At 47.5% G+C, this 17,672-nt stretch overlaps 1 protein-coding gene across 1 annotated transcript in view; it reads right to left on the bottom strand.

Moving 5' to 3' along the window:
• Window positions 1-1,799: 1,799 nt before the first annotated feature.
• The window catches only part of LOC142302768 (uncharacterized), a 35,033-nt gene continuing 19,160 nt past the window's right edge, over window positions 1,800-17,672 (bottom strand). Inside the window, exon 6 of the mRNA XM_075343882.1 lies at window positions 1,800-4,263. Coding sequence (XP_075199997.1) covers window positions 3,158-4,263 — 1,106 coding nt within the window. The 3' untranslated portion in view covers window positions 1,800-3,157. The remainder of the gene's footprint in view (window positions 4,264-17,672) is intronic.

Here is a 17,672-nt window from a genome sequence, read left to right as displayed (position 1 = left end):
GGGGGTACACACAGCACGAGGGGGTACACACAGCACGAGGGGGTACACACAGCATTAAGGGGTACACAGCATGAGGGGGTACACACAGCATGAGGGGGTACACACAGCATGAGGGGGTACACACAGCATGAGGGGGTACACACAGCATGAGGGGGTACACACAGCATTAGGGGGTACACACAGCATTAGGGGGTACACAGCATGAGGGGGTACACACAGCACGAGGGGGTATACACAGCACGAGGGGGTACACACAGCACGAGGGGGTACACACAGCATTAAGGGGTACACACAGCACGAGGGAGTACACACAGCATTAGGGGGTACACACAGCATTAGGGGGTACACACAGCATTAGGGGGTACACACAGCATTAGGGGGTACACAGCATTAGGGGGTACTCACTGTACTAGGGGGTACACACTGCACTAGGGGGTACACACTGCACTAGGGGGTACACACAGCATTGGGGGGTACATACAGCATGAGGGGGTACACACAGCACTAGGGGTACACACAGCACGAGGGGGTACACACAGCACGAGGGGGTACACACAGCACGAGGGGGTACACACAGCATTAAGGGGTACACAGCATGAGGGGGTACACACAGCATGAGGGGGTACACACAGCATGAGGGGGTACACACAGCATGAGGGGGTACACAGCATGAGGGGGTACACACAGCACGAGGGGGTATACACAGCACGAGGGGGTACACACAGCACGAGGGGGTACACACAGCATTAAGGGGTACACACAGCACGAGGGAGTACACACAGCATTAGGGGGTACACACAGCATTAGGGGGTACACACAGCATTAGGGGGTACACACAGCATTAGGGGGTACACAGCATTAGGGGGTACTCACTGTACTAGGGGGTACACACTGCACTAGGGGGTACACACTGCACTAGGGGGTACACACAGCACGAGGGGGTACACACAGCATTAAGGGGTACACACAGCACGAGGGAGTACACACAGCATTAGGGGGTACACACAGCATTAGGGGGTACACACAGCATTAGGGGGTACACACAGCATTAGGGGGTACACAGCATTAGGGGGTACTCACTGTACTAGGGGGTACACACTGCACTAGGGGGTACACACTGCACTAGGGGGTACACACTGCACTAGGGGGTACACACAGCATTGGGGGGTACATACAGCATGAGGGGGTACACACAGCACTAGGGGTACATACAGCACTGGGGGGTACACACTGTACTAGGAGGTACACAGCATGAGGGGGTACACACAGCACGAGGGGGTACACACAGCACGAGGGGGTATACACAGCACGAGGGGGTACACACAGCATTAAGGGGTACACACAGCATTAAGGGGTACACACAGCATTAGGGGGTACTCACTGTACTAGGGGGTACTCACTGTACTAGGGGGTACACACTGCACTAGGGGGTACACACTGCACTAGGGGGTACACACTGCACTAGGGGGTACATACAGCACGAGGGGGTACATACAACATTGGGGGGTACATACAGCACGAGGGGGTACACACAGCATTGGGGGGTACACACAGTACGAGGGGGTACACAGCACTGAGAGGGGGGGCAGCGATGGGTTGAGTACTCGCAGTGAGGGGGAGGGAGAGTCACACACACACAGCAGGTCCAGGAGGCTGGTAAACCTGCTGCAGCTCTTCTGTGTGACTTTATCGCAGCGTGCTGCTTACCCGCCCACCAGAGCACACAGGCCGGGGATAAGCCTAGAATGTATGGGCTGCAGTCAGGTCCTGGAAGTCAGGATCTGGAGAGAGCCCGTACATTCTAGCATCTACCCACAGGGCATCAGGCAGTGGGATTTAAAGGGCCGGCAGCCGGGAAAAGCGCGGCTGCCACCAAAGCACAATGGTCCCCGGGAATGTGCCCGGGGGCCGCATAAAATGTCGTCACGGGCCGTTCCCCACCCCTGCCCTAGACGAAATTATTGGCCCACGTACCCAGATGATGAGCATTTCCTCACTGTACGGTAATATAAGACACACATTTTTGAAAGAAAGACAGAGTAAACTGTTCAGGGAGAGGTGGACAAGAGACGAGGAGATAGCTGAGACAATACTACAAGGCTGGTGAGAAAATCCATCTTGTGTGAGAGATAGAAGGAGACTTATTTTAAACTCATGCACACAACGCTGTATGGATTTAACATCCAACCTTCCCTTAGTTGCCCTAACAGAATTACAGCGTGTCCTAAATGTAGGGTGCCCTTTACAACCTTTGGCATGGGGTGTGGAAATGCACAGAAGTAGTAACATACTGGATGCAAGTAAAAGACCAGATCCAAGCATGTTGGGGAACAAAACTTCCACAAACGCCACAGGCTTTACTTTTTCATCAGCTTCGTTCCCCTGAATATGAATCTCAACTTGGGCTAGACAAAGTGAAGACCCCCTAGAAATAATGACACGTTTTTAGTTGTGGCTTTACAAAATCTTTTTAGAAAGTGGCTTAAACCAAATATTCAATCAATGGTATCGATAATATCTCAAATGAAACAATTATTAGGACTCAAATTGATAGGAGCTGAAAGGAACAAAGAAAAATCAGAAGGAAAAGTTTTTCCACTTTGGAAACAGTTTATAGGGTTCCAAAATAGTCCTCAGGAAATTCTGAAAATAGTCAGTCCTTTTCGCCATATGGAATGGTACGGTCTGGGAGACCTGGAGGGGACATTAGGGACATCAACAGTTAATGTGCATTATATGGAATCTATGATATCATCAAATGATACCATCACAGAGGCATAATTGTGGAGGGGTTCACATTTTCACTCAAGGTTGAGCAAATCAATCACATGTACAGTTTAATTCTTTAAACAAGTTATTGCTTCCCTTTCTGTTATGTTTAAAAGCTGTTTTTTTAAAATAAAAAAAAAAGTCTGCTTCCTTATGTTCGAGTTTCGTGGTGTCTAAAAAGATTTAAGTCATGATTTCCCTTTTTTTTCTGTGAGTTTTTGATGTGAAATCAGATGTTTCTTTTGCGGATAACACTTTCCACATACAGAACATAAAAATGGCTTCTCTTTGTGAATTCTTTAATGTCTGACAAGATTCATCTGTTCAGTAAGAGTTCATTTACTGCTATAACATTTCCCAGTTTCTAAAAAAAAAAAAAAAATGTCTTCTACCTTGTGTGAATTGTCATGTGTCTAACAAAAGCGGATTTGTGAACAAAGCATTTCTCACACTCTGGACAAGAATATGGCTTCTCCCCTGTGTGAGTTTTTATATGCTCATCAAGCTGTGATTTTCTAATAAAACATTTCTCACACTCTGGACAAGAATATGGCTTCTCCCCCGTGTGAGTTTTTATATGCATATCAAGCTGTGATTTCTGAATAAAACATTTCCCACATTCTGAACAAGAAAATAGTTTCTCTCCCATGTGAGTTTTTATATGCAGATCAAGCTGTGATTTTCTAATAAAACATTTCCCACATTCTGAACAAGAAAATGGCTTCTCCCCCGTGTGAGTTTTTATATGCATATCAAGCTGTGATTTTCCAATAAAACATTTCCCACATTCTGAACAAGAAAATGGCTTTTCCCCCGTGTGAGTTTTTATATGCCTATCAAGCTGTGATTTTCGAATAAAACATTTCCCACATTCTGAACAAGAAAATGGTTTCTGCCCCGTATGAGTTTTTATATGCTGATCAAGCTGTGATTTTCTAATAAAACATTTCCCACATTCTGAACAAGAAAATGGTTTCTGCCCCGTATGAGTTTTTATATGCTGATCAAGCTGTGATTTTCTAATAAAACATTTCCCACATTCTGAACATGAAAATGACTTCTCTCTTCTGTGAGTTTTTATATGGTCATAAAAATCTTCGTTCTGAATAAAATGTTTCCCACATATTGGACATGAATATGACTTCTCCCCCATGTGAGTATTTAGATGTACAACAAGATGTGATTTATAACTAAAACATTTTCCACATTCTGAGCATGAAAATAGGTTTCCTTTGTGAATTATTTCATGTGAAATTAGAGCAGACTTTTTAGTTAAACACTTTCCACATTGATTACATGAATATAACTTCTCCCCTGTGTGAGCTCTTTGTTGTTGACCATCCCTCATGTGGCTCTTATTTTGCTGAATAATCTGTGGTGAATCGGGAGATGGTTTAGACACATCAGCTGACGGATCTTGGGTGTGAAGAGCTGAGGGTTTATCTGGGATAATGACTTGCTCTTCATTTATATTCTGTATAATGCCAAAATCTTCTGTCAAAAGAATAAAACAGATTTTGTCATTTTAAAAAAATAGAATCCTAAAACTTGGTTTTCACTGATAATCTTAGGCCCCTGACTGAAGTATCATTGTGCTGCCCAGATAATGATTGTTTTATTACCAAGAAAACTCTACTACATGTCCAAAAAGAAATCACATAGCAAACTAGGTAATAATTATATCCTGAATGTCATACCTGGCACCACAAGCACAGTGTCCATGGCTGCCTTATATAACGCGACATAAGAGGAATTATACTTTATGATGCCATATAAATGAGTGTCTAAATATTCTATAAAAAGAAAAAGCACAGAGGACAGTGCTCCATGTATAAATCGGCCGAGCACAGCAATCAAAATATTGTCTACAGCGCTCACCCCACAAATTGTGCTAGCAGATACAACACTGGGAACAGCCCAAGAAAATCCTCCAGAAGCTGCTGCATCGACTGCCCAAGGCAGGGAGCTGATCATGGAAGGAAAGGGGCTGCAGAGCGGGAGGATCCGGGAGCTGCAAAAAGAGAAGACGAGCCAGTGCAAGAGAAATCAATTCTTAAAGAATACCGCTCTGCAGCCCCTTTCCTTCCATAAGGGTGGAAACACATCTATGCGAGTAAAATCGGTCCGATTGGGCTGAAAAAAACTCGGCTGATTTTAGTTCACGTTAGGTGCGAGTGCAACGCAAGTGCGATGCTATTTCTGAGATTTTACTAGCGTGTGTAATGCGTGTGTAATGCGTGTGTAATGCGTGTGTAATGCGTATTTTTTACTATGTCATCTGCCATTCAGCGCTGCTACATGGCCGCTGACAGCAGACACAGACAGCCATGTAGCAGAGCTGAATGGCAGATGACAGCAGACACAGACAGAGCCGCACTGTCATAATGAACTCGGGTGAACTTAACTCGATTTCATTGTCATGCTGCGGCTCTGTCTGTGCCTCGTCCTGATTAGCGGTCACCAGTGAAGGACTCACCGGTGACCGCTAATCCCCTGAGTGACTGAAGTTAGCAGCCCTCTCTCATACTCACCGATCCCCGGCGCTGCACGACATTCACACTGCTCCGGCGGCTTTTACTATTTTGAAAAAGCCGGCCGCTTATTAAACAATCTCGTATTCCCTGCTTTCCCCGCCCACAGGCGCCTATGATTGGTTGCAGTGAGACACGCCCCCACGCTGAGTGACAGGTGTCTCACTGCACCCAATCACAGCAGCCGGTGGGCGGGTCTATACTGTGCAGAGAAATAAATAAATAAATAATTAAAAAAAATGGCGTGCGGTCCCCCCCAATTTTAATACCAGCCACCAGATAAAGCCATACGGCTGAAGGCTGGTATTCTCAGGATGGGGAGCTCCACGTTATGGGGAGCCCCCCAGCCTAACAATATCAGCCAACAGCCGCCCAGAATTGCCGCATACATTATATGCGACAGTTCTGGGACTGTACCCGGCTCTTCCCGATTTGCCCTGGTGCGTTGGCAAATCGGGGTAATAAGGAGTTATTGGCAGCCCATAGCTGCCAATAAGTCCTAGATTAATCATGTCAGGCGTCTATGAGACACCCTCCATGATTAATCTGTAAGTTACAGTAAATAAACACACACACATGAAAAAATCCTTTATTAGAAATAAAAAACACAAACACATTCCCTCATTACCAATTTAATAAGCCCCAAAAAGCCCTCCATATCCGGCGTACTCCACGGACCTCCAGCGTCGCTTCCAGCATGAAGGTGACAGGAGCTGCAGAAGACACCGCCGCTCCGGTCACCTCCAAGCAGCAACTGAGGTGAGTAGCGCGATCTGCTGAGGTGTCACTGAGGTTACCCACTGTCACCGCTGGATTTCTAATAAAGGATTTTTTCATGTGTGTGTGTTTATTTACTGTAACTTACAGATTAATCATGGAGGGTGTCTCATAGACGCCTGACATGATTAATCTAGGACTTATTGGCAGCTATGGGCTGCCAATAACTCCTTATTACCCCGATTTGCCAACGCACCAGGGCAAATCGGGAAGAGCCGGGTACAGTCCCAGAACTGTCGCATATAATGTATGCGGCAATTCTGGGCGGCTGTTGGCTGATATTGTTAGGCTGGGGGGCTCCCCATAACGTGGAGCTCCCCATCCTGAGAATACCAGCCTTCAGCCGTATGGCTTTATCTGGCTGGTATTAAAATTGGGGGGGACCGCACGCCATTTTTTTTAATTATTTATTTATTTCACTGCACAGTATAGACCCGCCCACCGGCTGCTGTGATTGGGTGCAGTGAGACACCTGTCACTCAGCGTGGGGGCGTGTCTCACTGCAACCAATCATAGGCGCCTGTGGGCGGGGAAAGCAGGGAATACGAGATTGTTTAATAAGCGGCCGGCTTTTTCAAAATAGTAAAAGCCGCCGGAGCAGTGAGAAAGCCGTGCAGCGCCGCGCCGGAGATCGGGGAACGGTGAGTATGAGAGAGGGGGGGGAAACTGACCGACAGACTGTGAGAGAGGGACAGAGATAGTGACGGACCGACAGAGAGAGAATAGAGACCGAGAGGGAGAGACCGACTGACAGAGAATAGTGATTGACAGACATTGGGAGACATCGCTCGTTTCCAGTGTTTTAGGAAACATGCAAGAAATGTATTTAGAAAATCGGATGTCACTAAGATGGTGAGTGCCGTCCCGTGACATCCGATTTTTTACACGCTCCCATAGACTTGCATTGGAGAAACTCGCAGTAGAAATTCGCAAAAAAGCAGCATGCTGCGATTTTTTTCTCGGTCCGATTTGGACTGAGAAAAAAAATCGCAGATGAGAGCTGAATCATTCACTAACATGTGTCCCATTCCAATGCGAGTTTTTCTCGCATTGCTCTACTGCGAGAAACTCGCAAGTGAGAAGCAGCCCTAAATCCTCTATAAGACGGAAGAGTCAGCATTAGACATGAGCAACCAAGGAGATACAGTGGAACCTTGGATTAAAGGGGGCTTTACACGCTACGATATCGTTAATGAATTATCGTCGGGGTCACGTTGTTTGTGACGCACATCCGGCGTCATTAACGATATTGCAGCGTGTAATACTTACCTGCGACCTTTACCGACCTCAAAAGTGGAGAAAATCGTTCAACATGGAGAGGTCGTCCTAAAACCAAAAATCATTAATTGTTTATTATCGATGTTGTTCGTCGCTCCTGCGGCAGCACACATCGCTATGTGTGACACCGCAGGAGCAACGAACATCTCCTTACCTGCCTCCACCGGCAATGCGGAAGGAAGGAGGTGGGCGGGATGTTACATCCCGCTCATCTCCGCCCCTCCGCTTTGATTGGCCGGCCGCTTAGTGACGGCGCGGTGACGTCGCTGTGATGCCGAACGCACCTCCCCCTTGAGGGAGGGATTGTTCGGCAGTCACAGCGACGTCGCAGACCAGGTAAGTGCGTGTGACGCTGCCGTAGCGATAATGTTCGCTGCGTCAGCGATCACACGATATCGCATGTGCGTTGGGGCGGGTGCTTTCACGCTCGATATCGCTAGTTATATCGCAGCGTGTAAAGCCCCCTTAAGTCTATGTGTGCAAGTTGTGTTTTTTCATGCGCTTAAGGCCGCTTTACACGCTGGGATATCGGTACCGATATCGCTAGCGTGGGTACCCGCCCCCATCTGTTGTGCGACACGGGCAAATCGCTGCCCGTGCCGCATAACATTGCCCGAACCCGTCACACTATACTTACCTGCCCGGCGACGTCGCTGTGACCGGCAATTCGCCTCCTTTCTAAGGGGGCGGTTCGTTTAGCGTCACAGCAGCGTCACTGAACCGCCGCCCAATAGAAGTGGAGGGGCGGAGATGAGCGGGACGCAACATCCCGTCCACCTCCTTCCTTCGCATTGCGGCCGGGAGACAGGTAAGGAGAGCTTCCTCGTTCCTGCGGCGTCACACGGAGCGATGTGTGCTGCCGCAGGAACGAGGAACAACTTCGTTACTGCTGCAGTAACGATAATTGAGAATGGACCCCCATGTCACCGATGAGCGATCTTGCACGTTTTTGCGACGATGCAAAATCGCTCATAAATGTCACACGCAACGGCATCGCTAATGCGGCCGGATGTGCGTCACAAATTCCGTGACCCCAACGACTTTGCATTAGTGATATCGTAGCGTGTAAAGCCCCCTTTACGCAGCGTTTTAAACTGCAGCGTACATGCATTCTGTGTCCCAGCAAAGTCTATGAGAATTTAGAAAATTCCATGCGCACGTTGTGTTTTAAAGTGCAGCGTTTTGCATGCCAAATTTTTTACAAAATCGATGCATTCTAAAAAGCAACATGTCACTTCTTTTGTGCGTTTTGGATGCTTTTCCCACTCTGTCTATGGGAGTACAAGCATCCAGAATGCATCCATTCTGCATTCAAAATACATCCAAAATGCAGCGTTTTGGCTGCGTTTTAAAATGCACATGCAGTGAAAAACCGCTGCAGAATGTGTGTCACGGAAGAACGCAACATGCACACATACCCTAATAGTAACTTGGTTTGACAGAGTTTTGCAATACAAGCAAAGCTTTTTAAAAATGCATAACTTGATTTAAGAACAATGATTTGCAATAAGAGCAAATACTCACTGCACACACTTCCGGTTCCATCCTTTCACTGCGCTCTGACCCGCTCTGCAGTTAACTTTCTGTATATAAGCACTATATACAGTATATCATTGTACAGAACATACTATATAGCATGTCTATTAATTTGCATTTGTGGATAGAGAACTGTACTTTCTTTCTGCTTATCAGTACAGCACATAGCTTGTAATGTAATTACTTGCTTGGGCACTATTCCTACCCCCACTAGGCTTACTTCTGTCCTTATTTTGGGAAGAATAGATTCGGGGTGTATTTTTTGTGTGTATTGTACTAGAATAAAGATTATCATGTTTATACATAATGTTTTCTCTCTATAGAGCACCTCAAGTTCATTAATAATTCTATTTCACCCCTTAAGGACGAAGCCAGTTTTGTACTTAATGCCCAGGCCATTTTTTGCAATTTTGACCAGTGTCACTTTATAAGGTTATAACTCTGGAACGCTTCAATGGATCCCGGTGATTCTGAGAATGTTTTTTCGTGACATATTGGGCTTCATGTTAGAGGTAAATTTAGGATGATTTTTTTTATTTTATTTGTGAAAAAATCTGAAATTCGACAAAAAAATTAAAAATTTTGCAATTTTCAAACATTTAATTTTTATGCCCATAAACCAGAGAGTTATGTCACACAAAATACTTACTAAATAACATTTCCCACATGTTTACTTTAGATCAGCGCAATTTTTGAAACAAAATTTTTTGGGGTTAGGAAGTTAGAAGGGTTCAAAGTTCATCAGCAATTTCCCATTTTTTCAACAAAATTTACAAAACCATTTTTTTAGGGACCACATCCCATTTGAAGTGACTTTGAGAGGCCTGGGTGACAGAAAATACCCAAAAGTGACACCATTCTACAACCTGCACCCCTCAAGGTACTCAAAACCACATTCAAGAAGTTTATTAACCCTTCAGGTGCTTCACAGGAACTAAATTAATGTGGAATGAAAAAAAATAAAAATTAACATGTTACCTAAAAATGTTGCTTTAGCACTAATTTTCTTACTTTTTCAAGAGGTAACACCAAAAATTGGACCTCACACTTTGTTACCCACTTTCTTATGAACGCACCAACACCCCACATGTGGTCAGAAACCTTTGTTTGGGTAAATGGGAGAGCTTGGAATGAAAGGAGCAATATTTGAATTTTGGAAAGCAAAGTTGGCTGAAACAGATTGCGGGCACCATGTTGCATTTACAGATCCCCTAAGGTACCTAAACAACAGGAACCCCCCTCAAGTGACCCCATTTTGGAAACTAGACCCCTTAAGGCTTCTATCGAGGGGTATACTGAGCATTTTGGACCCACAGGTACTTCACAGATTTTGATAACGTTACGTTGTCATATTGAAAATTGTCATTTTTTTCTCAAAAATGTTGCTTTAGCATCAATTCTTTCACTTTTTCAAGAGGTAATTCCAAAAATTTGACCCAAATGTTTGTTACCCACTTTTTTATGAGCGCGGTGATACCTCACTTGTGGTCTGAAACCTTTGTATGGACAAATAGGAGGGCTTGGAACGAAAGGAGCAATATTTGAATTTTGGAAAGGAAATTTGGCTGAAAAAGATTGCGGGCACCATGTCGCATTTGGAGGTCCCCTAAGGTACGTAAACAGCAAAAAAACACCACAAGTGACCCCATATTGGAAACTAGGCCCCTCAAGGAATTTATCTAGATGTTTGGTGAGTACCCTGAAACCCCAGGTGCTTCACAGAAGTTTATAACGTTGAGCCATGAAAATAAAAAAATAAAATTTTACCACAAAATTGTTACTTCAACCAGGTAGCTTTTTTTTCACAAGGGTAACAGGAAAAAAATCACCATGAAATTTATTGTGCAATTTCTCCTGAGTTTGGTGATATCTTATATGTGGTGGAAATCAAATGGTTGGGCACACGGCAGGTCTTGGAAGGGAAGGAGTGCAATTTGACTTCAAAATTGGCTGGAATCAATAGCGGACACCATGTTGCATTAGGAGAGCCCTTGAGGTGCCTAAGCAGTGGAGGTCCCCCACAAGTGACCCCATTCTGGAAAATAGACCCCTCAAGGAATTTATCTAGATGTTTGGTGAGTACCCTGAACCCCCAGGTGCTTCACAGAAGTTTATAATGTTAAGCTGTGAAAATAAAAAAAAATACATTTTTACCACAAAATTGTTACTTCAACCACATAGCTTTTTTTTAACAAGAGTAAAAGGAAAAAAAGGAGCATAAAATTTATTGTGCAATTTCTCCTGAGTGTGCTGATACCTTATGTGTGGTGGAAATCAACTGTTTGGGTGCACAGCAGGGCTCGGAAGGGAAAAAGTGCCATTTGACTGAACATTTGGCTGGAATAATTAGTGGACGCTATGTCGCATTTGGAAAGCCCCTAAAGTGCCTAAACAGTGGAGGTCCCCCACAAGTGACCCCATTCTGGAAACAAGACACCTCAAGGCTTTTATCTAGGTGTATATTGAGCATTTTGAATCCACGAATACTTCACAGAATTTGATAAGCTTAGGTTGCCATATTGAAAATTTTCATTTTTTTCACAAAAATGTTTCTTTAGCATCACATTCCTCACTTTTTCAAGAGGCAACAACAAAACGTGGACCCCACAGGTTGTTATCCAATTTCTTGTGAGCGCAGGGATACCCCATATGTGGCCAAAAACCTCTGTTTGGATTAATGGGAGGGCTTGGAATGGAAGGAGCACCATTTGAATTTTGGAAAAGTTGAAATAAATTGCGGGCACCATGTCACATTTGCAGGGCCTCTTGGGTACCTATACATTAGAAACCCCCCACAAGTGACTCCATTTTGGAAACTGGACCCCTCAAGGATTTTATTCAGGAGTATAGTAAGCATTTTGAATCCACAGGTACTTCACAAAAATGTTGCTGTGCAACAAATTTCTCACTGTTAGGCTATGTAGCCATGATCCAGCGACACGGCGTCTAGTACACAGTGTCAGCAGAGATGTGAGTGTTGTCCACGGTAGAACGCAGCTGCCCATGCCCAGGATTTGGGTTCAGGCTGCTGTGGAGTTTAGCTCTATTCTACCTGCAGAGAGCACTCTTGTCTCCGCAGCATAAATTGACATGCTGAGGCTCGGGAAGCTGCGCCACAGGTCGGTTTATGCTGCGGAGAAAAAAAACACAGTGGGCATGGGATTTCTAAAAATCCTTCCACTGTGCTTCTACTGCACAACACAGCATTATGGATGCAGGGAAAACACTCTGCGCCCAAAACACTGCAAACCCTGATTGTGGGCACATAGCCTAAAATGCTACAGTGGATGAATGGATAGATGTCAAACATATATAACGTCCCACCCCCTGCATATTCTAAGCTGGCGCCCTTTAGTGCCTATCATGTGGCACTAAAGGGTGCCTAGCCTTGTATTTAGCCCAAAAAGAAAAAAAAATAATTAAAATAAATGATGTGGGGTCCCCCCTATTTTTGATAGCCAGCTAGGGTAAAGCAGACAGCTGTAGCCTGCAAACCACAGCTGACAGCTTCACCTTGGCTGGTGATCAATTTGGAGGGCTCCCCAAGCTGTTGTTTTTTTTTTTTTTATTTATAAATAAATAATTAAAAAAAATACCAAAAACATACGGTCCCCCCAAATTAGATCACCAGCCAAGGTGAAGCTGACAGCTGGGGTCTGGTATTCTCAGGGTGGGAAGAGCCATGGTTATTGGACTCTTCCCAGCCTAAAAATAGCAGGCCACAACCGCCCCAGAAGTGGCGCATCCATTAGATGCGCCAATCCTGGCGCTTCGCTCCAACTCATCCCGTTGCCCTGATGCGGTGGCAAACGGGGTAATAAATGGGGTTGATACCAGATGTGTAATGTCACCTGGCATCAAGCCCAGCAATTAGTTATGTCACGGCGTCTATTTGATACCAGACATAACTAATTGACAGTAATAAAAAAAAAAATTGACAACAGAAAAAAAATTTATCTGAAAAAGCACTCCCCAAAAACATTCCCTCTTCGGCCAATTTATTGAAAAGAAAAAAAAAATCGGGTCCCTGCTGTAATCCATTGTGAAAGTCCCGCGGCAATTCTGGACCTTCTAGAATATGGGGGGCACGTTCAGGGAACATATCCCCCATTTTCTAGGAGTGCAGACCCTCCATTTAAGGAGAGTGGGTGTAAAGAATTTGCACCCACCCTCCCCGGGTCACAGCAGCAGAGTGCGAGCAGCAGCCAGCGTCTCGGAGACAGACACAGGAAGCTGACAGCCGCGCTCTGCACGTGTGACCGGCGTGCACTGTGAAGGAGGAGGGGGCCGTGGGAAATCAGAGCTGAGACAGGTACGGGGGACACCGGGGAACACCGGGGTGGGAATAGGGGGTGACCTGGCAGGGCCTGGGGAGCAGGTTTCTGTCGTATGTGTCATAGCACATGCGACAGAAACCATAGGAAAGGGGGAAATGCGGCCGGCGCGCTGCTGTGCGCGCCGGTATGTGCGGCGCCATGTTGGATTTTCAGGAGGAAGTGGGGGGGTGGGGGGACACTTTGGCGACACCGGGGGACCGGAGAGGACCGGGGGATGAGATTTATCTCCCATCTGACATGTTTGTTTATGCCAGATAGGAGATGAAGGGAATTTTGTTACTTACCGTAAATTCCTTTTCTTCTAGCTCCTATTGGGAGACCCAGACGATTGGGTGTATAGCTACTGCCTCCGGAGGCCACACAAAGCATTACACTAAAAAGTGTAAGGCCCCTCCCCTTCTGGCTATACACCCCCAGTGGGATCACTGGCTCACCAGTTTTAGTGCAAAAGCAAGAAGGAGGAAAGCCAATAACTTGGTTAAACAAATTCACTCCGAGTAACATCGGAGAACTGAAAAACCGTTCAACATGAACAACATGTGTACCCGAAAAAACCCAAAAAACCCGAAGGACAACAGGGCGGGTGCTGGGTCTCCCAATAGGAGCTAGAAGAAAAGGAATTTACGGTAAGTAACAAAATTCCCTTCTTCTTCGGCGCTCCATTGGGAGACCCAGACGATTGGGACGTCCAAAAGCTGTCCCTGGGTGGGTAAAGAAATACCTCATGTTAGAGCTGCGAAGACGGCCCTCCCCTACGGGGAGGCAACTGCCGCCTGCAGGACTCTTCCACCTAGGCTGGCGTCCGCCGAAGCATAGGTATGCACCTGATAATGTTTGGTGAAAGTGTGCAGACTCGACCAGGTAGCTGCCTGGCACACCTGTTGAGCCGTAGCCTGGTGTCGTAATGCCCAGGACGCACCCACGGCTCTGGTAGAATGGGCCTTCAGCCCTGATGGAACCGGAAGCCCAGCAGAACGGTAGGCTTCAAGAATTGGTTCTTTGATCCATCGAGCCAGGGTGGCTTTGGAAGCCTGCGACCCTTTGCGCTTACCAGCGACAAGGACAAAGAGTGCATCGGAGCGGCGCAGGGGCGCCGTGCGGGAAATGTAGATTCTGAGTGCTCTCACCAGATCTAACAAATGTAAATCCTTCTCATACCGATGAACTGCATGAGGACAAAAAGAAGGCAAAGAGATATCCTGATTAAGATGAAAAGAGGATACCACCTTCGGGAGAAACTCCTGAATGGGGCGCAGCACTACCTTGTCCTGGTGGAAGACCAGGAAAGGAGCCTTGGATGACAGCGCTGCTAGCTCAGACACTCTCCGAAGAGATGTGATCGCTACCAGAAAAGCCACTTTCTGTGATAGTCTAGAAAGTGAAACCTCCCTCAGAGGCTCGAAGGGCGGCTTCTGGAGGGCAACTAGTACCCTGTTCAGATCCCATGGATCTAACGGCCGATTGTACGGGGGTACAATATGACAACCCCCCTGCAGGAACGTGCGCACCTTAGGAAGTCGTGCTAGACGCTTTTGAAAAAAGACGGATAGCGCCGAGACTTGCCCTTTAAGGGAGCCGAGCGACAAACCTTTTTCTAACCCAGATTGCAGGAAAGAAAGAAGGTAGGCAGTGCAAAAGGCCAGGGAGACACTCCCTGAGCAGAGCACCAGGATAAGAATATCCTCCACGTTCTGTGGTAGATCTTAGCGGACGTGGGCTTCCTAGCCTGTCTCATGGTGGCAACGACCCCTTGGGATAATCCTGAAGACCCTAGGATCCAGGACTCAATGGCCACACAGTCAGGTTCAGGGCCGCAGAATTCCGATGGAAAAACGGCCCTTGGGACAGTAAGTCTGGTAGGTCTGGTAGTGCCGACGGTTGGCCGACCGTGAGATGCCACAGATCCGGATACCACGCCCTCCTTGGCCAGTCTGGGGCGACGAGTATGACGCGGCTGCAGTCGGATCTGATCTTGCGTAGCACTCTGGGCAAGAGTGCCAGAGGTGGAAACACATAAGGGAGCCGGAACTGCGACCAATCTTGCACTAAGGCGTCTGCCGCCAGAGCTCTGTGATCGCGAGACCGTGCTATGAAGGTTGGGACCTTGTTGTTGTGCCTGGACGCCATTAGGTCGACGTCCGGCCTTCCCCAGCGGCTACAGATTTCCTGAAACACGTCCGGGTGAAGGGACCATTCCCCTGCGTCCATGCCCTGGCGGCTGAGGAAGTCTGCTTCCCAGTTTTCTACGCCGGGGATGTGAACTGCGTATACGGTGGAGGCCGTGGCTTCCACCCACATCAGAATCCGCCGGACTTCCTGGAAGGCTTGCCGACTGCGTGTCCCTCCTTGGTGATTGATGTATGCCACCGCTGTGGAGTTGTCCGACTGAATTCGGATCTGCTTTCCTTCCAGCCACTGCTGGAAGGCTAGTAGGGCAAGATACACTGCTCTGATTTCCAGAACATGGATCTGAAGGGTGGACTCCTGCTGAGTCCACGTACCCTGAGCCCTGTGGTGGAGTAAAACTGCTCCCCACCCTGACAGACACGCGTCTGTCGTGACTACCGCCCAAGACGGTGGTAGGAAGGATCTTCCCTGTGATAATGAGGTGGGAAGAAGCCACCATTGCAGAGAGTCCTTCTGTGAAAGGGATACTTTCCTGTTCAGGGATGTTGACTTCCCATCCCATTGGCGGAGAATGTCCCAATAAAGAGGACGCAGATGAAACTGCGCAAACGGAACCGCCTCCATTGCCGCCACCATCTTCCCGAGGAAGTGCATGAGGCGTCTTAAGGAGTGCGACTGACCCTGACGGAGAGTCTGCACCCCTCTGTAGTGACCGCTGCTTGTCCAGCGGAAGCTTCACTAGCGCTGAGAGGGTATGAAACTCCATGCCCAGATACGTTAGTGATTGGGTCGGTGACAGGTTTGACTTTGAGAAGTCGATGATCCACCCGAACGTCTGGAGAGTCTCCAGCGCAACATGCAGGCTGAATTGGCATGCCTCTTGAGAGGGTGCCTTGACAAGTAGATCGTCCAAGTAAGAGATCACAGAGTGTCCCTGTGAGTGCAAGACTGCTACCACTGCCGCCATGACCTTTGTGAACACCCGTGGGGCTGTCGCCAGACCGAATGGCAGACCTACGAACTGAAGATGGTCGTCTCCCATCACGAAACGTAGAAAACATTGGTGCTCTGTAGCAATCGGCACATGGAGATAAGCATCTTTGATGTCTATTGATGCTAGGAAATATCCTTGAGACATTGAGGCAATGACGGAGCGGAGGGTTTCATCCGGAACCGCCTGGCCTCCACGTGCTTGTTGAGCAGTTTTAGGTCCAGAACGGAACGGAAAGAGCCATCCTTTTTTGGCACCACAACCAGATTGGAGGAAAACCGTGTCTTGTTCCTGAAGAGGAACAGGGATTACCACTCCTTCTGCCTGCAGAAGAGCATCGGCTCGGTGGGGAGGTGGGGACGTTCTGAAGAATCGCGTCGGAGGACGAGAACAGAACTCTGTCCTGTGCCCGTGGGCACAATGTCCCTCACCCACCGGTCTGTGACCTGTGGCAGCTAAATGTCGCCAAAGGCGAGCGAGTCTGCCATCAACCGCGGATGCGGAGAGATGAGAGAGCTGAGAGTCATGAGGAGACCGTCTTGGTAGCGGTTCCTCCGGCTGCCTTCCTTGGGCGTGATTGAGCCCCCGGAAGCTGAGCCCCTCTGAGGCTTTTCAGCTCCTTTGGACGAGGACAATTGGGACCTGCCCGAGCTTGGGAAGGACCGAAACCTCGACTGTCCTTCCAGGACAGCATTAATAGGGTAAGTCGCAATGCAGACATTGCGAGGTTACGGACGCCCCTGCGGCACAAATGTACATATGCTCAAGACCAGCTGTGCAAGAACAGCTGAAAAGCTTAGGGTGCCCATACGGCTGTAAATGCCGGAGCAACCGACACGCCGATAGCCTCATAGACAGATTTCAACCAGAGTCCATCTGTCTGGCATCTTTAAGTGAAGTCCCATCTCCACTGCAACTATGGCTCTAGCCGCAAGCCTGGAGATTGGAGAATCCACCTTTGGACCCTGGGTCCCGCGCTTGACCACGTCAGGGGGAAAAGGATAACGTGTATCCTTAATACGTTTGGAGAAAACGCTTATCTGGTAAGCGTGGTGTTCCTGGACTGCTTCTCTGAAGTCAGCGTGGCCAGAAAAATACTCAATATACGTTTGAGCTACTGAAATGGGACTTCTCCTGCTGTGAATCTGACTCCTCCGCTGGGGGAGCTGAGGGAGAAATATCCAACATGCGATTGATGGACGCTATAGGATCATTCCTTATGGCGTCACCATCCGGTGTATCCGGATTGAGAGCGTTGTCAGGATCAAAGTCCTGATGAGCTACGTCTGCCTCATCATACAGAGAGCCTCCTGGGACCCCCCCCCG

The sequence above is a fragment of the Anomaloglossus baeobatrachus genome, chromosome 1 (assembly GCF_048569485.1).
Source record: "Anomaloglossus baeobatrachus isolate aAnoBae1 chromosome 1, aAnoBae1.hap1, whole genome shotgun sequence".
Taxonomy (NCBI): domain Eukaryota; kingdom Metazoa; phylum Chordata; class Amphibia; order Anura; family Aromobatidae; genus Anomaloglossus; species Anomaloglossus baeobatrachus.
Note: the sequence above shows the minus strand (reverse complement) of the source record. Positions and strands in the feature narration are given on the sequence as shown.